This window comes from Periplaneta americana, chromosome 17 (assembly GCF_040183065.1).
Source record: "Periplaneta americana isolate PAMFEO1 chromosome 17, P.americana_PAMFEO1_priV1, whole genome shotgun sequence".
Lineage (NCBI taxonomy): Eukaryota > Metazoa > Arthropoda > Insecta > Blattodea > Blattidae > Periplaneta > Periplaneta americana.
In genome coordinates, this window is record NC_091133.1 from 27,156,462 (window position 1) to 27,182,100 (window position 25,639).

The 25,639-nt window shown below is 33.5% G+C and overlaps 1 protein-coding gene across 11 annotated transcripts in view; it reads right to left on the bottom strand.

The window, feature by feature from the left end:
• The window catches only part of LOC138693202 (retinol dehydrogenase 13-like), a 544,367-nt gene that overhangs the window by 226,487 nt on the left and 292,241 nt on the right, over nucleotides 1-25,639 (bottom strand). The window contains exon 6 of one of the 11 annotated variants that reach the window (XM_069816954.1): nucleotides 181-2,272. The exons of the other annotated variants lie outside the window; for them this stretch is intronic. Coding sequence (XP_069673055.1) covers nucleotides 637-2,272 — 1,636 coding nt within the window. The 3' untranslated portion in view covers nucleotides 181-636. Of the gene's footprint in view, nucleotides 1-180; nucleotides 2,273-25,639 lie in introns of those variants that run through there. 11 annotated transcript variants of the gene reach the window in all.

A 25,639-nucleotide genomic window follows, 5' to 3' on the forward strand; every position in this document is an offset into this window, starting at 1 on the left:
ATAAGTACAAACAAAAGATTTTATATTACCTGTGTTAATAACAGCCATTAGAAATAGCAGAGCATAAAGTTGTGAACTAATGGCAACTAAACTGGAGCACATCACTATAGAAGTAACATTTCCATGTTATCAGGTGGCCATTTAAAGAATAGTAATTTTTTAAAAATAAAACTATGTAAACGCAATTTCAGCATTTATTCTGCAATACTTTTAAGCAGTTCATATACATTACCAATTAAAACATTTCAGTTGAATACAGAAAGATATCTTGAATAATAATGTAACATTAGCCCGTAAATGGAGTGTTCAGTTTAATATCCCATGCACTCAAGACTACATACTTTCTTACTCATTACATTCTATAAATAAGGAATAAACTTATCGCATTATGTACAAATAGAACTGAAGACAAACATAACACATACACTTCAGAAAGTCACAAACATTTCTGAGAACAAAACAATTCAAATTAACTGAACAAAACATGACAAACAAATGTATACGAGACAATTTTATTTTAACCTTCAAATTGACTGATATAACTATTAAATATAATATTAGTAAACTTGTTACAGAACTTTCAAAATCCATTACAGAAGTCCTATTATTATGTTAAGTGTTCAACATGAAACTCTATTACCGTCTTTTGAGGGGTGGTGCATTATGAATTTTTAACCTATGTTTTTTCATGTCTGTTAGCTGAGCAAAACCACGATTACATATCTCGCAAACATATGGTTTTTCACCAGTATGTGTGCGTATATGAACCAATAGAGTTTCTCGACGTCGGAATGCCTTGTTGCAGAAAGTGCAATCGTATGGTCTGGCATCTGTATGCAAAGCTGTATGATTAATAAGACTGGTACGCTGTGAAAATGCACGATTGCACACAGTACACACATATGGCTTTTCACCTGTGTGCGTTCGACGATGCACATCAAGGTAATTTCTTGTAGAAAAAGTTTTATTACAAACATTACATAAGAAGCTTCCCTTTTCTACTCGCTGTCTACCTTCATGAACAACTTTTCGATGAACATATAAACTGCTACTGTAAGGATACGTGTTACCACATGTATCACAACGAAATGGGCGTTCCCCAGTATGTGTTCGCATGTGAACAGCCACTTTTCCCCGTGTTGAAAATGCTTTATTGCAAACATCACATGGAAACCTTTTCAAAAGACCCTTCTTTGACTTGCTGCGAGGCTTGAGAGGGTCCTTTGGTTTCCTTGGTCCAATTGCATATATACCATGTACTTCCTGTCTATGGGAAAGTAAGTTTCTATACCGCTTATAAGATGATCCACAAATTTTACAACCATATGGACGCACTTCTGAATGGCTCTCTTGATGGAGTTTCAAAATGTATAATGTTTCAAATCGTTTTCCACAAGTTTCACATACAAAATTCTTTTCTCCATGTTTCATCATATGTCTTTTCAGATACTCCTGCAGTTGAAATTCTTTCCCACATTCTTCACATTTGTATTTAATATCACTATCATCGCTACCATTTTCATGATTAGGATGAACTCTTCTTTCATGACTTTTTAACGTGCTTAACATACCAAATGTTTTACCACACACACTGCAAAGATAGGGGCCATCACCACCAGTGTTTCGAACATGCACTGCTTTATGAAACTGCAAATCACTTATGGACTCAAATGTATCATTACAAGATATACATCTTAATTCATTAAGTTCTGTATGGTCAATTTTTAAATGCTGTCTGAATGATACAGCAGAGAAAAAACCTTTACCACAGTGCTGACAGTGAAATTTCTCAACTGAAACCTCTTTTTTCACCATTTCTTTCTTATCCTCGACACTGTAATAGTAACTATTGTCACTAAAATAATAGCACTCATCATCAGCATTACATCTGTCTAATAAAATTTTACAGAGTTGATCATAAGGATAACTCGAAATTTCTTGTTCTATGCTGGATTCCAGTGTATCACTAGGATTATCATCATTGTCATTATCACTATCCTCATCATTATTATTGTCCTTGACATCTTCATCCTTCACAAGTATCACTGCACTTCCTTCACCATGTAAAGTTTTGTGTAAACCTAGAACTTCATATGCAGACAGATTAAAAACTTCATACGCAGACAGATTATCACATGTGTTATGGCTCTCATATTCAGTTTTAGGTGTTACTATAACATGGCCATCTTCATTGCTTCCACATGTCGGTAAAGATGAACCTTCCACACTTTGATGAAATGTATTTAATTGTTCCTCTGATGATTCTTCTGACCTGTAAAATAAATTGTGTCTAGTGATTACTATTGGCAAAGCTACTCCAATTACAAGAATAAATTAGAATATAATGATAGCATACAAAGTTTTTCTTCATATGTAATAATGAAAATGGATATTATATATGTTGGCTTGCAGATGTCACAGGCTAAAGTGTAATAATTCTGTCGAAAGTGCAAAAATACATCCTGAGCAATGAATTATATACTTCGCTTCTTTTCTGTGTACAATTATTAATCCAATTTGAAATATTCGTCAGATTAAAACAATTTTATGTATTTCACATATGCTTCAATTAGTTAATAACAGATTTACATAAATTTCAACATCATATCTAAGAAAGTTCTTACAACCTTTCCATTTTGAAGTTTTACTGTATCACAAAATATAAATACAGGAAAGAACATACTAAGCATATCATCTCTGAGGGAAGGGAAAATTTATCTACTGAACAGAGATTTTCTGTTATTATTATTATTATTATTATTATTATTATTATTATTATTATTATTATTAAAACTTTCCTACAGTTTCATACAACATAGTATCAAATTGTCCGAAGTGCATTGAAAAATTTTATAACAAATTATTTTACTACCTTACAGAGCTATATAAATGTGCGCACATGTATGTGTGTGTCCACAAAGCAAGGCTGCCTCTTGCAGAAGCCTTGTGGTTTTGTTTTGGTAGCAAGACAAGAACAAGAAGCAGTGTAAGCCTCCAGTTAGTGTGCAGAAACTGAGGTAATTAACATCAGGTTGTGTGATGGTATCTTTATCAACGAATAGTTTACAGAGAGCAAGTTAATCTCTGTGAGGCACCTTTGATCACACTCAAAAACCAGCTGGAATTGGTGCTCACGGGTGAGGTAGCCTCACACCCTTTGAGGCAAGGTATCCCTGACTGAAGCAAGATCATGAGGCAGCCTCACTTCGTGGATACATGGCCTAAGAAAGATGTACGGTATACATTTTATCAGTAATGTTGGTCATGAAACTCTTTAATGTAATTAAGATATTTTTATTTATTGTAAATATAATGTGTGTAGATTCGAATCTATATCTTATACACTAATATAGTTAGTTTTATTACTGAAATTTATGTAATTTACTTCGTTTTTAGGTACCCCAGATACTAATATGAAAACAACTAGAAATGAGAATCATGTAAAATAGTAATTTCAATTTGAATTAGATAGTACCAGAAAAGAAGACTGGCTTGAAGTGAGACAGGAAGATTCCATATCAAAATCAATTTTTATCTAAGTAATGCCAGCAGCTAATCTTGAAAGCAAATTATGGAAGATCTAGTGCCAACAAAAATGACGAAAACATGTTGTTTGTATGTATTTCACCATTTTTTTTCCTTCAAAATTTGTACCGTATCTCAAAATACTGAGAACTTTGTAGAAGTGTATTGGTAAAAATAACTGTTTTATAAATTCTGCCTTTCATAATTCATTAGAAACAGTTCTCAATTCTAACTACTCCATAGTTCTATGTTAGAATCAAATATTCTAGTTTCTGATAATTAAGTTAATTTCAAATTATAAAAATCTGATGCCCTAGTAAACAATTGAAAAGAGCTTAAAAACTTTCATAGACGTAAATGGCAACTATTCATAAAATCTTCTCGAAGTAAAATAGTCACTAGGCACAGTAGAACCTCGATTATCCGTCACCCTATTAACCGATTGGCAGATTATCCGACTGTCTATTTCTCGATCTTTTTTTTCTTCAGAAATAAATAACTTATATGAAGATCTGTTTTGTACATCATATTAGTAGGTTCTACATATGTTTTTGCTAGAGAGTGTTATTAAAAGCCTCTATCGTTACACAGCATTGTCTACTGTTTGAATTGCCGTTCTATAATATAACTTGTATAACATATAAAATGTCTTCCACAGGTGTTAACAGAAAACGTGTTGTGCTAAGTATCGAAAAAAATGGAAATAATTGGTTTGAGAAAGAGAAACTGTGACTCATCTCGCATCAGAATACGAGATTGGAGTTACAACTGCGCGATTTAATAAAAAAACCAAGGACAAAGTGTAAAAAAATATGTAAATCTACAACATGAGACCTCCTTTATTCCTATCTTTCGTGAGACAATCATTACAAATGGCTTCCTTGCCCCTTAAAAACCCGTCGTTGACAACCAGACTCAAATTAGCGAACTTCTGATTCACTACTTAGCGAGTTAAATACAAGACCATGGAGGAAATTACAACTTTTTCATGGTACGGATCATCCGATTTTTTCGATCAACTGTTCAGTCCATCCCCTTCATTACCACGGATAATAGAGGTTCTACTGTATAGTATATGGGTTCCAGCCAGAAATTATTTCAGGAGGACAGTCAAGATAAACATGGTTTATATCAGCCATGCCCAACAAGTGAAATTCAGGGTAAAGTGTAACTTGCTGCTCTCAGTGTGCCCCGTGAGCATAGCCTGACATAGGCACTGGAATTGGAGCGAGTGATTGATAACTAACTGCACATGCCTTACAGATCTACAGAGTCATGTACATCTAACAACAGTTTAAACTAGACTAGTCTGAACATACAAGCAGTACAGTAGATATACAGTACACATGACGCATCAGAAACAATGTCTTCTTTTAAATGAAGGTCATCACCACCTACAGTTTATTTTAATGTTTAACTGGAACAGATATATTTATTTGTCGAATGTGACAGTGTGGCCAAATGTTTAGTTTGTGCAAAAATTAAGTATAAACTCACAAAATTTAATTTGCAGACACCTTATTCTTCACATCATAGCACAGAATATGATAAATATGGGGACTAGGAACATGCGGCTGTTGTTGATACGCTCAAGAATAAGTTGATAAAGTGATAACTGTATATATTATTATTATTATTATTATTATTATTATTATTATTATTATTATCGTCATAATCATTATCATTGTGGAATTCCTTACTGTTTTAACAAACTTTGTAATGTTGGTATACTTTACAAATTATTACATATTAATATACTGGATTATGATTTACTTGCTATTCATTTTTCACTACATGTAGGCGACATGTTTTAATGGTTGAGTTCTACATTATTGAAGGCTGAGTAACTCTTTTATTATATGAAATTAAGAAACGCCAGTCTGACTCCCTCTACTTTTGGAATAAAGAGAGATCAATATATAAAATAATTTTAGAAGATTCTTGATTTCTGACAGTATGCATTGGGTTCTTCAATTTATTTGACGGCTCACACTATCCATTACGTAGCATGTTTCAAATTTCATTTCAAGAACATTTATTTTATTTATTTATTTACTTATACTGGCAGAGTTAAGGCTACAGGGCTTCTCTTACACTCTACCAGGTCACAAAATACACAAGCAGTGTAAAGATTGGACCATGCTGTAAGTCTAATTTATTATAAGTTTGTAATTAAGATAAAAATCGTTTATTTCATAAGTAATAGGCCTATAAATACTGTACGCAAAGAATGTGTCTGTAAATGAATAATTGCAAGTAGGTGGTACAATGATATTTTGTGCTAATGAAATGTCAAGTTTATTCTATAACTTACTCAGTTCACTGTTATAATTAATGTCCCACAATTGTTACTTTCCCGTAAGTTGGAAGAAATTGCAGCCTGTCCATCTGGCTTTACCCTCTCTCCAGCTGGTACACCCACCCCTCATCCAGAGCACGGAGTACACGTACTGTCCAAATTTCACGAGAGGATACCTGCGAGGAGGGTATAGTCCTTGAGGGGTAAGAGGAGAGGTTCGACTAGTAACTCAGCTCCTCTGAAGGAGCAGGTGGATGGAGATGGTGTCATTGGCCGGCTGGGACAAACAAGGTTTAGTCATTGGCTGGCCTGTTTCATGTTGGGGAGTTGGTTGTAAGAGAAGGGGAAAAACTTGCATTCCTTCTTCGGATCTTCTCCTGAAGTGCGGACTGTAGATTGCCCTGTGGTGTAAGTTCTTGGGCAAGTCTAGTTTATATGATAAAATATCGTCATTTTAGGGAATACGAGCCAACTTATCAGAAGTCGTATTTCCAATATCTAGAACATGTCACGAAAATGACGTATGATTTTTCATTATCTACATATATGTTTCGCACATTTTGTACCATTTCATTTTCTTTATCATAATATTGCAAATGATATTACTGCTTGTAGTTTATTTCTTGATCTATTAGTCAAAAGAATTTTCGTTTTCCGAATTGCAGATGAAAGGCAATTTTTAGTACCAGGATCTCGAAACTAAGACATATGACTTCAGTTATTCACTATAAAGTTTAATTAAATATATATGTAACTAATTTCGCATACAATCATTTCTATTGTAATATTTGCATATTTGCAAATGTCAGTATTTAAAAGTGATATAAATGCTGAAAATATATTAGTGGTTCATATAAACATACTTTGTGCAAATGACTCCCTTTTTATTTCAAACCTCGCTTTAACCACGCATAATAAACGGATTTACAACTGACTGGTAATCCTCTAACGCTGAGACAATAAGGGACTCTCTGGCTTTCCTTATCTATTTCTGGCTAGGAGAGGTAGAACTTACTGTAGGCTAATGATGCAACGAATATTATATATACATAGGTGTCTAAAAAATAAACTGACAAATTTTTCTGAATTTTTAAATAAAAAAAAAGAAAAAAAAAAAAAAAAAAAGAAAAGAAAAACAGAAAAACACAAAAACACAAAAGCAACAGGTTTCAATCTTCTTTAACTCAAATAGTTCTTGAGATATATATTTATCATAATTATTGTTATTACTGACACTTTTACTATCTAGGGAGAGAGAGAGAAAAACTCATCCGGCCTTAATTAAGGATGACCACAAGGATCTGGAAATGAATAGCAAACAAATACAATTAATTAAATATGAATATTGTTATAAAAATAAAGTGTAATAATTAAGCACCATTGATTATCAATTATAAAATAAAATTAGCATATCCTTAATTAAGGCCTTCTGACTGGTATAAGTGAAAATGTATAATCTGCAGGGAATCTTTGAGAATTTGCGAGATGATTTTTTGAATTTCAAAAGATGATATTGATAATTGTTTTAAAAAATGATATGTAAATTTTGATAAAGAACTCCGAGCACCAAAAAATAAACCTGTCACTGACCAATTGAAGAGAGGGATGTTATACTTGGCACTAAAGTAGGGAATACAAGGTTCATAAATGGCCCTCTTTTCCTGATCAACCTGATGAGCTTGGTTTAGATCTCTCTCCATGCATATAGTTGGATCTATGATAATAGCCTTTTGTTGTTGCCTGTTTATTGCTATTATATCCGTTCTTCTGTGAGAGTCGTCTTCAGAAATACAGTGGACCTCTTCATGAACTTCCCAACCCTTGTTCCGAAGAAGACAGGTGATAGCTCCACGGACTCTATGATGCCTGTTGTTATGCAATAACTCTTCTTTCCGACAAAAGCCCAACACGTGGCCAAGAGTTTCTGTCTCATTGCAGCCTGGTTGACGGCAACGAGTTGTGCTGAAAGCTCTGCCAGGAACAGAGCACACTGCAGTAAGGTTGCAGGGCATCTTGATTGCATTAATATATTCTGAAGACGACAAATTCCTTTTGGTGCTGACCCATGAATTGGCTCTTGGATATTCTTCATAGATGACTACGCCTTTCCCCTTATGAGGTAACTGACACCAGGAGTCAAACGATCTCTTTCGCAATTCATCACATAGATGTATTCCAGTTGTTCGAGGTATTATGTTGGCTTCAGGAATTTTCAGGCGCTTGAGAGCAGTTTTCTTCTCCTCTTCAAGATTCCTGACAAGAAGGAGATGATCATCACTGACTTGTGAGAGTCGTTTACAGATGTTAAAATGCTGAATATTAGCTTCCCATTCAGCCTTAATAAGTCCTAGGCCACGTACTTTTTTAGAAGAATATAGCATGTCATTAGGTGTATCATCAGGAAGAGATATAATTTCTTTGACAGCACTTCTAATTACTTTATCTAGATCTTTAAGGAAGCTGTCAGGGAGCTGATCAAGTGGAGCACATTGCAAAGGATAGATGAGCCAGGTCATATATATTCATTTACAATCTTCAATTTCTGATCAGGCTTCAGTAATGGAGTTTGTGTAAGATTGTTGAGATCACGTGTTAAATTTGTTATAATTTTCTTTTTATCTAAGAATATTTTGTCGCGAAAATCAACTCCCAGATATCGAATTGTTTCAGATTTATCATCAGTACTATGTATAGCTGATCCATGAAGTGAAATGAGAGCTCCTTTAGTTAAAACACCTCTTTCGAGAATTATACACTTGCTTTTAATAGTGTTAATTTCAAGACCTAGTTCATCTAATTTACTTTCAGCCATATCAATGAGAGCTGTTGCTGACTTTTCATCTTTTCTAACGAGAGCCAAATCATCAGCAAATGCAAAAGCACTTAGGTTTTGAAGATCATTGGAAAGTGTAAAACTATCATTTTCGTCTGTAGGCCTGCATTTTTAATCCTGCAATTTCTCTTTCAGAAAATTGCTAGACTGCGCCCTGTGTTCAATTTCTTTGAGAGGCCATTTTTCCTAAACGTGGAAGATTCTCCCAGATCATTTGTGATTAGAACTTCTGAAGTTAAAGTGCAATAAAATCAGCAATGGGACATATTTTATGCAGCGCAGAATTTGTCTACATTTTATCGTACTTTTTCCAAACTAGACTTCCCTCGACTCCACTAAGAAGCAGCCAGTGTTGTCCATGTTTGGGTCCATATATGTGAAAGATTTTTCTTTGTGCTTAAAAATACAAAACAAAGATTGTGATCAAGTCTGATGGATGGAAACCTGAAAAATATCTTAAGGCTCTCCATCAGTTGTACAAATGTCTCTGATATTACTGGTATTATTTCAAAGCGACAAAAACATGAATAAATACAAAAAGTGCAACTTGTACAGTTTTGCTATTCAAAATGTATTGTACACAAAAGACATCTACAGTTCCATAGGTATCGTGCACCACTACAGAGAAGTGCAAATCACAGAATAAGACAGAGTGACAGAGAGAGAGTATATGGCAGTAAACAGTGGTGGGGGTGCAATTCAAACACAAGTAGTTTTTCACAGTGCATGGTGTCTTGCATTGTGAGCAGCTATGGGCTAAGATAACGAGTTCAGAGATTATTCCCTCGTGAATTTTCGATGTTGAAAACCCCATGAGGTTAAACATTTTTAGTGAGTTATATTTTGTCTTTCATTCATAAAGTTATACAAATTTTTAAAAGAATGTCAGTAATTAAATTTAGGTAATTATCTTATACACGTTTTTATTTCAATTCATTTCATTTGATATTCCATTATTAACATTTTTATAATATTAATGTTATGCAATAATTCCAGTTGTGAAAAATACGAAATATACTACGAATTTCATTCAAAGAAAAAGAAATAATGTTAACTAGACTCTATAAATTATTACTGAATTTATGACGATGTTACTTAACTGAAATAACTCCCGTCATTCATTCATGATAGATCAGAAGGCATAGTGACAACTTGATAACACTAGTCATATATCAGTCTTTCAGTCTTATAATAAGCTTCCGCAAATATACAATTCTGAGTAACACAGATCCAAATCGCAACGATATAGTAATAATAATAATAATAATAATAATAGTCATGGCCAGGGATCGAACACGAAACATTTTCTTGGCAGATTAACATGCTACCATTCAGCTATGAGGAGAAATGGAATGTAAGATGTGGAAGTTGGTTGGTGTAATATATATAGATTAATATTGTCTCTTGGTATCTGTTTTCAATCAACAAGCATTTACACATACAAAATATGTAGCTTCTCAACATTCTAAATCTCGATTATGATACATCAGAATTAGTTTCAATTGTATTACTGTGATTTATACACATGATGAATTTATGCCGACAACTGTACCATTTGGCGCTCAATTAAAAAAAAAAAAAACACAGCCAGCCACTTTATGTTTCCGTGCGTGTACCTTCACTCTGTATCAGTGTTACAATATATTAGGGTATCATGACTGTATAATCACAAAAACATGGAATATATCTCAAATATTAAAATAATGACGTGTGAAATTGTTAAAATATTGAAGTACCTTGACTGAATAGTCACAAAAGTATGATTGATATAACAAAACCTAAAACTTCAAGGATAAAAATAATAAAGTGCTTTGACTATGTACATTTATCTAATAATGAATGATTCGTGTAAGACCTAGTACCTTTGCCCCAGTTTTATGGAGAGAATTATGGCACCCCTATCTAAACCGTAACATCACCCACACACGTATAATAAAAAAAACAACGAAACACACTTGGTTGTGTTTACTCACTGGCATTGGCACTCCTTTCTGTCCTATTGCATCACAAGAAATGCTTGACACTTAGGATAGTGTTCGTGCTTCCCATCCAAGTGGCCTGTGCTTCAATTCCCAGTATGGACAACGGAAGAAATTTATCTTCCATCTATGGGGCTTGGTGTTCATTTGTTCACTTCCTTGTAATGGCTGTCCTGTACTGTCTCAGTGTTGGCACTGTTCTATGCTATATCCTTCCCAATACCACAGTGAAGTATTAAGTCGATGTTAAAAAAGGAAATAAAACAGATTAAAAAAGAGAATAATTCTTTCCAAAAATGCATGAATTAAAGTAACACATTACTGTATTAAATAAACATATCTTATGTTGGGGATGAAAACAGTTTCACCATGCAAGCTAAATTCAACCATACATTCAAGGATCAATCACACTTTTGATGCTATTTCCTTGCATATGAAGAATTTAAATATGTGCACAGTGCTGTTTTATAATTATTATTTGGAATTTTTCCCTATTTCGGTGGTTGTGGAGAATACAGCAGAAAATCCCGGAACATTGCCCTCAATGTCCTAAACTCGAGACAAAGCATTCCATCTTGCAACAATCCATATCAATAAGGGGACAAATGGCAGTCCTATACAATATTCCATGTATTTCAATTTACTTATTATCTGTGTGTCAGCATCTCAGATGTTCTAATATGGAACAAGACAGACAACTTCTCTCTCTCTCGCTTGAGACAATGATATAGCTATATTGCAGTGCTCTGTTATTGGCTCTTACTATATGCAGGAGATATGCAGCAGAGTCTACAGTCATGAACACTTAAGGAATTAAGAGCAAAGAAAAGAAATAAGGTATTTTACAAAGTAGTAGCATCTGTGAATGAAGTAACTGGTATGTCTAAAGTCTCGTGAAGGTTATCCTGAAAGGAGGAAAGGCAATGGGATCCCATATGTAGTTTTTTCTTTTTGTCCCCATGGGTATAATGACACACTGAAAGAACAAGGCAGAGGCCGACGAATTTCTAGAAAGAATGGTAAGAAAAATCCACATTCTGTACATTAAAAGGTTATACCAACAAAAGCAAGAGTGAATGGAGACTTAAAAGACAATCACTAACTACAGCAATGAATATTTCAGAAAATTAGTTCATAAACTCGAATTTAGATCGAAAAAATGCTTGTCTAGAAGAAAAGTACTAACTGAAAAGGCCGAAATTGCAATGTGACGATAAGATGACCTGCAATAAATTTACTTACTTACTTACTTACTTACAAATGGCTTTTAAGGAACCCGCAGGTTCATTGCCGCCCTTACATAAGCCCGCCATTGGTCCCTATCCTGTGCAAGATTAATCCAGTCTCTATCATCATATTCCACATCCCTCAAATCCATTTTAATATTATCCTCCCATCTACGTCTCAGCCTCCCCAAAGGTCTTTTTCCCTTCGGCCTCCCAACTAACACTCTATATGCATTTCTGGATTCGCCCATATGTGCTATATGCCCTGCTCATTTCAAACATCTGGATTTAATGTTCCTAATTATGTCAGGTGAAGAATACAATGCATGGAGTTCTGCATTGTGTAACTTTCTCTGTAATTTCATCCCTTTTAGCCCCAAATATTTTCCTAAGAACCTTATTCTCAAACACCCTTAATCTCTGTTCCTCTCTCAAAGTGAGAGTCCAAGTTTCACAACCATACAGAAGAACCGGTAATATAACTGTTTTATAAATTCTAACTTATATTGGAGTGCAAGAGGTCAAATGACTTTATTGTCAAATGCATGGCATTAGAAAACAACAACATAATTCTAACTTTCAGATTTTTTGACAGCAGACTAGATGACAAAAGCTTCTCAACTGAATAATAATACGCATTTCCCATATTTATTCTGCATTTAATTTCCTCCCGAGTGTCATTTATATTTGTTACTGTTGCTCCAAGATATTTTACTTTTTCCACCTCTTCGAAAGATAAATCTCCAATTTTTATATTTCCATTTCGTAGAATATTCTGGTCACAAGACACAATCATATACTTTGTCTTTTCAGGGTTTACTTCTAAACCTATCAGTTTAGTTGCTTCAAGTAAAATTTTCGTGTTTTCCCTCATCATTTGTGAGCAACAAATTTACAAGTATAAAAGTGAGAATAGGAACATAGTCTCTATTGATGAAACATATTTACCTACATACATACTCAGTTCTTGCTGGTGGTAGACACCAACTGAAATGGCACTTACATCTCCAATAGGCAAAAGCCGGAGATCAATTATTGCACACACTAATAGTAAGGCCGATCCTATGGATAACATCTATGGTTCAGACAATACTATTGTAACTAGCAGCAGCATTAGTGGTAGTTACGTTAATATTATTCTGAACTGTTAACATGTTGCTGGCATTTAAATGACAGCAAAAAATGGAGATTATCACAATGATTAACCACTTCCCTTATTATCCCGCGTTAACTCGGGTTGCTAACATGTGTCAAAATTTATTAACCCGAGTTAACTCGTTTGAGTCCCATTGTCTACTTCATAGTGATTTTTTAAGTATGTAAGAAAATTAGTGATGTACAGTGATTCTGCAATATTAAATGACCTCTTTACGAAAATAAAAAAATATGACACTTTTTTTTTTCACAAAACTGGTAAAATAAACAGTAAGGGAAGAGGTTAAATAAAGAAAATTAAAGCAAATGGATAAAACTCAGGCTTTACCTAATATGCCCCCTCATTCTGTTATTGTAATGGATAATGCAAGTTAGCAAGCACTTAAATTAATACAAGACTAATTTCAAGAAGAGCGCTGAAAGAAATAAAATAATGACTAAATGACCACAACATTGCTCTCAGCTTACTAAAAGAATCAACTACAAAAAAGTATACAAGAAAGTATTTCGAATTGATGAAATGCGAAGACATGTTCTGTGTTTACTTCCATCTAACACAGACCTAAATTCCATTGAATTTGTTTGTGGAGAAATGGAAACAGCATTAATTCAGTTAACCCATATTTCCAGTTTATTCCACCTGATTTTGTAAAATTCATTAACTACATTATACTTGTCCATGAAAAGTAGATTTGCCCAGCACGCTAATACATATGTTTCATGACACAGTATAATACACTAAAGCATTCATTGTAGTATAACACGCTAACATCACATTAACCCATTAATGCCCAGCGTATGATTAAAAATACGGGGTGAAAAATATTTTTTCATTAATTTCCCTTTGACTTCAAGTTAACAATTTTTTTCATGTAGGGAGTACATGGATGTGGTTTAAGATTCAGGCATTGTTGAATGCTCTGTGATCGTTTCTCTTGTTGATATGAGGTTTCTAGTTTGGATCTTAAAGAAAAGAAAACATTGATTGGAATAAAGGTACTTATTTTCAATATAAATTATATCATGAATTATGAAACTAGTTCTAATATTACTTGTTAGGTATTCGTGAATAATTCAGGTCATTTGGTGTACATGTATCTTTGTATAGAAGCATAGCAAATTCAGTTTCTAAATATGGTATGATATATCATACGCTGAGCAGTAACGATATCATTTTCTGTATATTCTGTTAGATGAATTCTCCTTGGAGCATATGTGAAATGGACGGCAAAAAACTTACAAACTATAAGCCTAGAGCAGAGGTGTTCAAAAGTGGAGTTTTAACTCCAACTCCTGGAAAGAGGTGAAAGGGGTATACTACGGAATACTGACGTATTATCCCTTCCGCGCAGGGTGAGTGAGTAGGCTACTCGAGACAGTGGTGGCATTTAGCTTACTGTTGTTTATTACACAATTCGAGAAACTGTGAAATATGCCGTAATGAAAGATTATCCATATATCATGGGATCTATGGAAGACATGTATCAATACCTTGGCATTTTGCTTTTGTCTGGATATCTCTAATTGCCTTCGCGAAGAATGTACTGGGAGATTCGTCCTGATAGCCATAACATTCTAGTTGCAAACTGTATCACCAGAAACAAATTTGAAACAGTTCATTTCATTCATTTCAATCACAATAACACAGTTGACAAGAATGATAAAATATACAAACTTAGGCCACTCTTCAATCGTCTAAATGAAATGTTCCGGAACATGGCTGACATTGATCCAAATTCATATTCAGTTGACAAAGCAATGAAACCATATTTTTGTCATCACAACATCAAGCAATTCATACGATGAAAAACAGTCAGATTTGGGTATAAGCCTTCGTGCTTGACGATGCCTGCAGGGTACCTTATAAAGTTCGAATCGTAGGCTATACAGGGAGAGTCGAACGAGCACCAGGGATGACTCTAGGAAATGTTATTACATAGATGCTTTGTGTTGGATTGCTACCTGATGACAGTAAACTGTTTGTAGATAATTATTTCACTTCCTTTGGGTTACTGTAAAAATTTTCAGCAGTAAATCTCACGTGCTTTGGAATTATAACAGCTGATGGAATTGAAAAGACACCTCCAAAGGATCTGAAAAAAAAAATCTGTTAGAGGTACTTGCCATGCCATCAAAGACACATCAAGTAATTTGACGATGGAATGACAATGCTCAGGTCACTATAGCAACAAATGTAGCAACACTAGATGTAGTTTCTTTAGACTTATGCTCACGGTGGAGAACTAAGGATAAGAGGAAAATCATTGTTCAACAACAGAAAGTTATAAAAATGTATAATGCGTGTATGGGTGGTGTGGACATGTTTGGCAAATTGAGAGGACTCTATCGACTTCGACTATGGTCCAAGAAATGGTACTGGCCCCTTATCAGATTTTATATCAATGGATCAGTAGTCAACTTGTTGATGCTGTACAGACAATATCAGAAGGCAATATCTTTGCTGGAATTCACAAGACAAATTGTAAAGTCATTGCTTGCAACACCACTAATGGGCATTTCTAAGACTGTAACACTTAAAGGGAGAAACCAAGTTCTCAATGAAACACGTTATTATAGACTTGATCACCTAGTTGTCTGGTAAAGCACTCGGCACAGATGTGCTTACCGTGGCAAATGTGCTAAATTTTGTTGCGTCAAATGTAATGTTGATCTTCATCTTGATACTTGTCTTCTAAAATATCATATAAAATGAAGAAAACCAAAAAAAAATGTTGTTGAAGTATCTAAAATAATAATTAAAGTGATTAGACAAGGATATATTGTTCAAATATTAGTTCAAAATTCCTTTCTTACATTGTAGGGGCTATTAAGTATTTGTATGAAACTGATACTGTAACTGCCCAGCGTATGTTATATCATACAGGTCATATCTACCATATCGGAAGAGAAAAAATTGTAATTTTTGTGTATTTGTACTCAGTAAGGTGTAACAATTATAATATTATAAAATTATATGACTATGAATTCCTTTTTTTATCTGGGCATTAATGGGTTAAGCTGAAACAAAAGAAACAAATTCTTTATGAAGATACGTATCTCAAATCGAACTTATATTGTATGCATTTTTTGTAGTTCAATATACATACATGTAAGTAATTTGTTTTGTATTGTATGTAACTAAATAGTGTTGTATTATGAAGAGCAATATGTATGTAAATATGTATTATTTATGATATTAATGCGTTTTCTGGATTATCCGAATTGTGCTGGTCTCATATGAGCCGGTTAAACTGTGTTCTACAGTATTTATTATGTATGTACTGTGCCTCATAACCTTTGAGACACTTCCATAACTACTGTAGCGTAGTTTAGTGTATCTAAAAATAGTTATGTACTTACATAGCCTGGAGTAGTTTGCAATTATACAGTGTTACTGAAATAAGTAGTAACACAAAGTTATATTTTTTAAAATGGGACATACTATATTTCATTCCATTAATTTATTGCATTCTTCATCTGTTTCAAATTATATAACCCTGAAGTATCATAGCTTTGTATTCAGATCATTAACAAACGAAAACAATTTAAAAATCATGTGTACATTTTTTAGCTATTTCATGGAAAAATTTCTTTGAACAGGTAAAGTTCAATTTCTGCTGTAATTGTTTTCAAAGCATTAATTTGACCAGCGGTTTCCAAACTTTTTGAAAGCGCGCCCCACTTTTGGGCAAGTCTTTCTTTTGTGATGCTCCCCCCCTCCCCACACTATCTCACTGGTACTAAACCCCATTCGAAAAATATAAATCCTTGTAAAATCGAAAATAATGATAATTTTACTCAAAGTCAGTGGATTTCACCCAAAGTATGACCAAATTGAATTATATATGGTGCAACAATCACACAAAATATTAGGTAAACATCATTTCTAGTACTTCAAACTATTACTATCATTGTGCTGTGGTAATAGTTCAATACAAAATGATAAATTTCATCAAAGGAAAAGCATTACAAACTCGCATTTTCAGCAAAATTTGTGAAGATATGGATTAGTTATGTGAAAATATTCTTTATCACATAGGAGTAAGATGGCTTTCGTGCAGTAACGTGTTGAAAAGAGTTTTACAGTTAAGAACAGAACTTGTCATATACCTGTACATATAAGACGAGAAACGGAATATATGCAAACCTATTTTCCAACTACAGAATGTGATCTCAAAACTCACTCCGTCTATTTGGCCATTTTTATTATTTATACATATATTATATATGATTTTTATTAGAATTCTGTCATATTTTAAGCTTCTCTTCTTCCAAAACAACGCCAATCCTTGTCTAAAAGTTTGTGTTATTGTGTGTATCACTTGAAAACCATCTCAATCCGTAGACTGGTGAATAAAAAGACAATTAGTACATTTCTTTCATAAAAATAGACTGAATGCGTTTTTAATAATAGTTTGCAAGGCCAAGATGTTGACATTATAACAGCCAGGGACAAAATTAATGGGTTTACAAAGAAACTTGATTTCTGCTCAATATCATTTGACAAAAAGATATTTGATTCATTCTAGTTGTATTAAAGAGCTCATGGAAAATTTAGTTACAGTAGCACTCAAAAGTATTTTATAGAAAGCATATGTCACAATTACATAAAGATATTGAATAGAAAACAGTGGATAATTGAAAAGTATGTATTTCTAATCCATTTAGTTTAAACAGAGTTATCGTGCATTAAAAATAATTGAAAATTCTTCTGGATCAAAAGTAATTTGTAAGTCCAAGTTTGTAATAATAAAACAAAAATATTCTGGACTCTGAGAAAAAATCTGTATTTCGTTGCATACCTCCGAGCTTTGAGCAGCAGCACGTTTGGCATTGAATCCACAAGATTTTGCAATTGCTCTAGTGGAAGTTGTAACCATTCTTCCAATAAGGCAGCAAAGAACTGATCTTCATTTGAGCAAGTTCTACGACGAACTCATAGATCCAATTCATCCCAGAGATGTTCAAGAGGATTAAGATCTGGACTCTGGCTTGGTCAATCCAAAAGTTTTATTTTTTTTTTTTTCTGCAAAGAATTTTTTTAATGGCTGGAAGTTGTTTTGGATCATTGTCCTGCTGAAAATCCAATTATGTGGCATATTCTTCTTCTCATGTGGAACCATATTCTTTTCTAAAATATCACTATATATGAAATGATCCATATTTCCTTCTATTTAGACTAGAGGACCAACTCCACTTCCAGAAATACATCCCAACACTATGATGCTACTACCACCGTCCTTAATGGTCGATACCTGGTATTTTTTGTTGTGGTAGACATACATACTGCACACCATCAGAAGAAAATAAATTAAATTTACTCTTATCACTTCATAACACCTTATACCAGTCTGCTGTGTTCCATGTTCGATACATTTTTGCAAACTCTAACTTGGCCTTCCTATTTTTTGAATTTATGGTTGGTTTTAGCAATGGTCGTCTACCATTTTAATCACGAGTTACTAGGCGATGTAGCCACCGGCGTAGCTAAAGCGGCTAAGGCACTTGCCTGCCGATCCGGAGATGCGCTTGGGCGCACGTTCGATTTCCGCTTGGACTGATTAATTGGTTGGGTTTTTTTCGAGGTTTTCCCCAACTATAAGGCAAATGTCAGGTAATCTATGGTGAATCCTCGGCCTCATCTTGCTATCATCAATTCCATCGATGCTAAATAACCTCGTAGTTGATACAGCGTCGTTAAATAACCAAGTAAAATAAAAACAAAACTAGGCGATGTTTCATAGTAGAGACATGTAGGTTCAGTCCATAGTGCTGCTCTAGATTATCCCTAATTTGTGGAGCCAATTTTCGTGGATCAGCAACCGATTGCTTACATATCATTCTGTCCTCCCTCACTGTTGTTTTTCGAGGACAACCAGACCTTGGCTTATTGTCTACTGATTTCTACTGATCCTTCTTGTTTCTGCCGTCGACTCCACACACTTATGAGTTGTGATATACCAAAATATTTAGCAATGTTAGATGCGATTTTCCCTTCTTCAAAGCGTTTAAAACAACTTGTTTCACATCCACAGAATATTCCTTTTGTTTTGGCATGCTTGCAATGGTCTGTACAAATAAATAAGCATTGTCTAAATACGTAAACACCAATATTTAATGTATACCATGCTACCAAATCAAACCACAAAATACTTATGAGCTAATGGAATATACATTTATATTGTTATTCTATGAACTTATCTGTTTCATAAGTACATAACCACAACAACATGCCGCTACTCATAGAATGACACAGCTGTGTGCTTTGCGTTGTTGTAACTGCATACAAACAGTACAGACAACATAAAACCCTAACTACAAAATACTTTTCAGCATTACTGTACATATGATAGGAAAATACTGTGTTTTTGCGGACACGCAACTAAGTTTCCACAATTTTAACCAACAACTTTTTGAACACATTTCAGAAGAAATTCAAAACAATTATGATAATCACAAAGATAGTGAATCCATTTTTAGGCATTTGCGTTCAACTGGCTGAAATTTCAGAAACTATGAAGAAAAGTTAAATATGTATCTACAGATGAAATGTTTAAATTATACTTTTTTTTTTCCCACAGAGTGTAGACCAATTTTAGTCCAAAAGAATGCAAGAAAACCTCGAGCTTGCAAAAATACGTAATTCTTAAATTTTTAAATATCAGCAACCTCGTATTTATGCAAAATAAGTTTCTTGTCTATGATCACCATCAAAACAAAAGCGAGAAATTTCCTTGAACTTTAAAACGATATCACTGTGTGTGTATGGAATGCTGAGTCCAGATTTGAGAAGCTGCTTTCTGAAAAAACAGGCACAGTAATAGCATTAATTATTGTTTACTTTATAACATACTACTGAAACATTTTTTATTCTTATGTTGAATGTTGTTTATGTTTATATTTCTAAATACAAAATAATACATTCTTCTATACTGTCCATCCATAAACCACAAAATAAGTAAGTTAAAATCATCGGTACCAGTTGCAGAAGACACAGCCCTGCAGTATATATTGACTACACCCCAATTCTGGCTACTAGCAACAGGCATCTATAATGAACACCGATCAAAATACCCCTCATTTCTCGTGAAAAACAACAACTGAATAGACTACAGTGGACTTTATGTTGTCAGCAAATAGCTGGATACATTAAGAAGATTGATTAAATACAAAATAATAAATGTTAATAAGAAACTTTTTGACTTATTTTGTAAATCATCTCGCGACCCCTCTCAACCCCTTACACGACTTCCCTGGAGGTTGCGACTTACACTTTGGAAACCGCTGAATTTGATTATTTGTCACTAAAAGATGCTGCAACATGTTTTCAAGTTATGCATATTATGTGAATGTGATCCTTATTTATGGAAAGTGCAAGAAAAATTCACGAGATAGTGTTGCAGACTATATCTTACACATTATCAACAATGAAAACAATCTTCTAAAAATACATGTCAGACTTCAACAAAAACTTCTCATAATAAAGAATTACCAAATAACAAACAACCAGGACATAAGGAGAAAGTATTTACAGTTGTGGAGTAACAGTTAACATGTCTGACCAAAAAACGAGTGGGTCCGGGTTCAAATCCTAGTTGGAACAAGTTACTTGGGGCCTATTTCACGAAAGTATAAGTTACAGATATATAAAAATTTACAGGAAGTAAAATGGGGTGAATAGTAACGAATTTTTACTAGTTTTATTTCTTTGTGTCAAAGATTAAATATAATAATAAGAGTGTTTACTGTTCACTTGTTACGAAAAAAACAAACATGAACACTTTTTACTCTTTAACACAAAGAAATAAAAAAAATAGTAACATTTCGCTCCTATTCACCCCATTTTACGGTATAGTAAAACATGTTTCACAAAACACTCGAAAATATTTCTGTAATTGTATCAGTGATTTATAAATGTAGGCCATGAGTGATGTATATAATAGGCATTGGTTTACATAAAAGTCATTGTTGTATATGAATAACACTTTCATTAGCCATGAATACAAAACAAAACATAATGTCAACCATAACACTAAATATGATGTACACAATAAAGAATAACTATGGACTAAGTCACTTACACATCTCCTATTATTGTCTTTAGATCTACCAGTGTATTAATATGTGAAGTAAATTTATTTTTTATATACCTACATAAGTAGCCTATATATTTGACTTATCCTCCATCAGTATAATTTGGTATATAGGATGAATAATAAATACATTATGGTATCTATATTATCATTTAGTAGCAGTTAAGCTTCTCATGACGCATCCTGACTCCCTGATTAAACTCCACCGAAGTTTCAAATTTAAACATTAATTATTTCCCGAAATATTCTTCTATGACGATTATGTTAATAAATCTGAAGTTCTTCATGCTTTTTTTCTTGTAACAAAACACACTTCAGATAATCTTAGGATCTAAACAAAAATGGTAGAACCACAGTTTAGCTAGTATATACAGTCACGAAGCTTGAGTTTATGAGGGTACTACGAACAATAGACTGTACAGGTACTATTTCACATTGTCTGTAATGAGGCAATAGTAGTGATCCTAGTGGTTAGCAACTATCTATGGATGCATATTTACTATGTATTGAGCTTCGTGACTATATATTAGACTGTGGTATAACCTCTAATTCAGCTATTTACCAAAATCAAGAGTAGGGTAAGAATTTGTTACAAAACATGTAAATTTGTAACATAGGATTGGTAAAATTATAAACAAATGACAATAAAATTGAATTTGTAGTATCATGGCCTGGAACCTGTTATTTTAAAATTCACTTATAAATTTACAACAGCATTTTTGTGAAACACAAAAATTTGTGAATTTGTAACTCTTCTTGCCTGTAAGTTATAATTTGTACTTTTGTGAAATAGGACCCCAGTTGAGTTTTTTTCTGGAGTTTTCTCTCAATCCATTAAGAGCAAATGTTGGGTAACTTTCGGTGTTGGACCCTGGACTCATTTCGCTGGCATTAATTTGATCGAAACATATCTGATGAGAAGTTTTTGTTTACATTCTCCTCTTGTAAGTCTTGCAGAGTGGATGACTGGAGTTACACTCACTTCCACTGTGGAGCTATGATCTCAAGGAACACTTGTAATCTTTGCAGTGTTGCAACATGTTACATTTCATATTCTCAAAATTATTGGACGTATCAAAAAACTTATTTAACAAAACTTGTTCGCATTGACTTGATCTATTACCTCTGTGAATTAATGTAATAGGTTCCCTTTCAACCTGTATAGGTATGTATGGGTGTACTTGTGTGTTATCTAAAACATTCGTTTCCATGTCATAAGGCTTTTATTTAATTCTAGTGGACACTGGAATGGGGTTACCAGAAAGTAATGGTTAAAACAGATGATTCCAGTTTCCAATCTAAAGTTGCTAAATGAATAGCACGCATACACACACTTTGCAGCATCTTGTAAAATCATTGAGATAACCCACAGATTACACTTAAAACACGATGGAAATGTTGTGATAGTTATAATAGTACCAACCAGCCCCAAATTCCAAACTACGTTCTCAAAATATATCGAAAATTATGAAAACTATCACTTTAGAAGGCCATATTCCTAGCAGTGAAATCCATTTTTCAAGGCTATCAACACATGCAGAGGGTATGCTACTAAATGAATATGCGTAGTCTTGTACTGTTATTCCAAGGAAAATATTCGTGTGTGTAAAAAAAAAAAAAATAAAAAATAAATAAATAAATAAATAAATATTTTTGTAAAACTGTTTTCCATTTTCTCTTATCTTTTACTTTTGGTCCAGGAAAAATACTTATGAAAAAGACAAATATTTTCGTAAAATTTTTCCATTTCTACTAGTTTTTCTTTCTCTCTTTTTGTCTTGCAGATGTTACCACTACCACTACAGCACTACCTAGTGGCAGAACTTATGCCATGTCAAGATGGAAGCTTAAAAATGACTGAAATGTATGAAATAATTATTAATTTTAATTTGTTATATATAACCAGTATATAAATTTTCTAGTGAATATCTGTGACAAAATTAATGAACAAAGGTGACATCTATAATGTTGTATGTTATAAGTGATTGCTATGTTGTAAAGGTGGTGTATAACAATGATGTAAGTCATAATGTTTAGTTGATAGTCCTTTGTAATGGCAGTTGTATACCAGACATTTAATTCCAAAGTTTATGAAGCAAGATTTCATAACAACGGAGTACTGAATCGCCATAATGCACACTACTTGGCTGCAGGAAATTCGCATTGGGTACTACATTTAAACCGATCACCAACAAGTGTAGGGTACTATGTATGGTGTGGGAGTTTAGACGGATGCTTGTTACGGCCACATTTTTATTAAGGAACTTGAATGACTGTCATGTATACAGTAGTTTATTACTACAAACTTCCCTTGTTAAAGGGTTGCCGCAAGTACATAGTGATATGAAATAATTAAATTTAGTCAATGTAAAATATGTTTACAAACTAAAATATGAGGCTTAAAATTTTTAAATTATTCATATCACAATCTTCAATCTCAAATAAAATATATTTTGTTAAATCCATAAAGATGATTTCTCAAAACTGAAACAGACCCCTTAATAGTGATAATAATCAATCAAAGGAGGAGTGTCTTATCTAATCCCATTGATATCCAGAAACTAGCAAAAATTTTGGAATGGTTCCCCATGCTCCAACCATCAACCCTGTTACCGTCAAATTGTCTAGATCAATGGTATTCAATCCAAGGTATGCGTACCCGCAGGGGTACTTGGAGTACGCATCTCACTGATTACGTATATAAAAATGCTGACATATTTATTTTAGTATACTTGTTGATAATTATTGCATTATATTACAGTTTCTTTTGCAATATCAACTCTTGTTTTTCCTTACTTGAACAATATTTTATGTAAATTATTACTATTATTATTGCATTGATAACTACTGTATAATAATAATAATAATAATAATAATAATAATAATAATAATAATAATAATAATAATTTATTTTTAGTACAACATCAATCAAAGTCTTTTGTTAATTCTTATATAAATGCAATGCAGTTTGGGGGTACAAACATTTTTTAAGGGTACGCTAACAAAAAAAGATTGAATACCACTGGTCTAGATTGTATTTCACTTTGTAATAATCGATTGTAGGGTTATATATTTACCGGTACTTTATTTTGTGTGTATTGTGTTATACCTGTTACACATAATAATTATTATTTGAAGATTGCATTAAAATTTTAAATGTCACTGCTACAACAATGGAAATATATTACACGAAGTGATAAAGCCAAGCGTCTGAGCCAATTTATAAACGACTGTGTATGTTGCATCAATAGGGCTATATGAGAGCGAGGTAATATTCAACTGCTGAGTGGAAGAACGTCACTTATACCAGTGTGCAGAGGATGCGATTTAGATTACGCATAACCCTTGTACTGCGCCTGCATGGCAAAATGTGATCGTATCCCTCGCATCAGTTGGGCTATATGAAAACAGGCAACTGCTGAGTGGAAGAACGTCACTTATACCATGTGCGAGGGATGTGATTTAGGTTCTGCATTTGGCGACGTGCGTGTGCTTATATTCAATTTTTCTGTGTGTTTTATAACTTCGCTGCTGACAGTTTTTGTTCTTACTAATAGTAATACTTTCAAAAAATATTTATGAGAGCTATGCTTTATTTATAGTGTTTTTTAAGTTAACCTACAACATTCTGTATAACTGTAGATCGTAAATATTAATTTTGTCACAATTTTCAAGCGATAGAATAGCCTATGTGATTTAAGAATCACATCTGCAGGTAAGATTGCCAAGCCGGGAAGTTCTGTGTTATTAATTATGATAAAACTGGCAGTAGATGTGTAGGAATGAGTAAACATTTTTGCGCCTTTGTTTATTATTTTCTCGTGAAAAATCTGTATGGAATGATACAGAATATAGTGGTTTAAATAATATTTACAGAACCAGGAAACGACAGAAAAACTCTGCAAGTCACAGTAAGTGTGGAAAAAGAACTGCATTTCTTTGGAAAAACAATATGCATAGCGAACTTGTTTGACAGAAACATTCTTGGCCATTTTATAAAGGTCTTGGAAAATTAGGTCTTGTATTAGAGAGCATGACGAGAGTAAATCCTCAAAGAATAAAGGCAATTTTATAGAACATTTCAATGAGACTGCAAGGCACGACAGTTTACTGAAAACATACTTACAATAATCCACTAACTATGTTTCGTGGCATTTCACCTTCAATTCAGAAATTTCAGAGTGACTTGATATTTTCAGTGGGCGAAGTCATGGAAGATAAAATTAGGAAAGAGGATTGTAAAGCTCCGTTCATAGCTTTAAGTCTGGGTGAGAGCTCTGACATAGTATGAAATCGCAGTTATCTCCAATTCTGCAATATGTAACAGATGATGGCGACATTGAAGGAGTTTTAAAATGCACAGATGTCAGCATGAGTAGTCTGCAAATGCTCACCTTGAACATGCTCTCGAAGTCATTAATGGTTTTGATTACAATGATAAACTTATTGCTCAAACCTACGATGGAGTGGCTATAATGGCGAGAGAACATAATGATTTACATGCAAAATTTTCATTTTTATGTATGCTA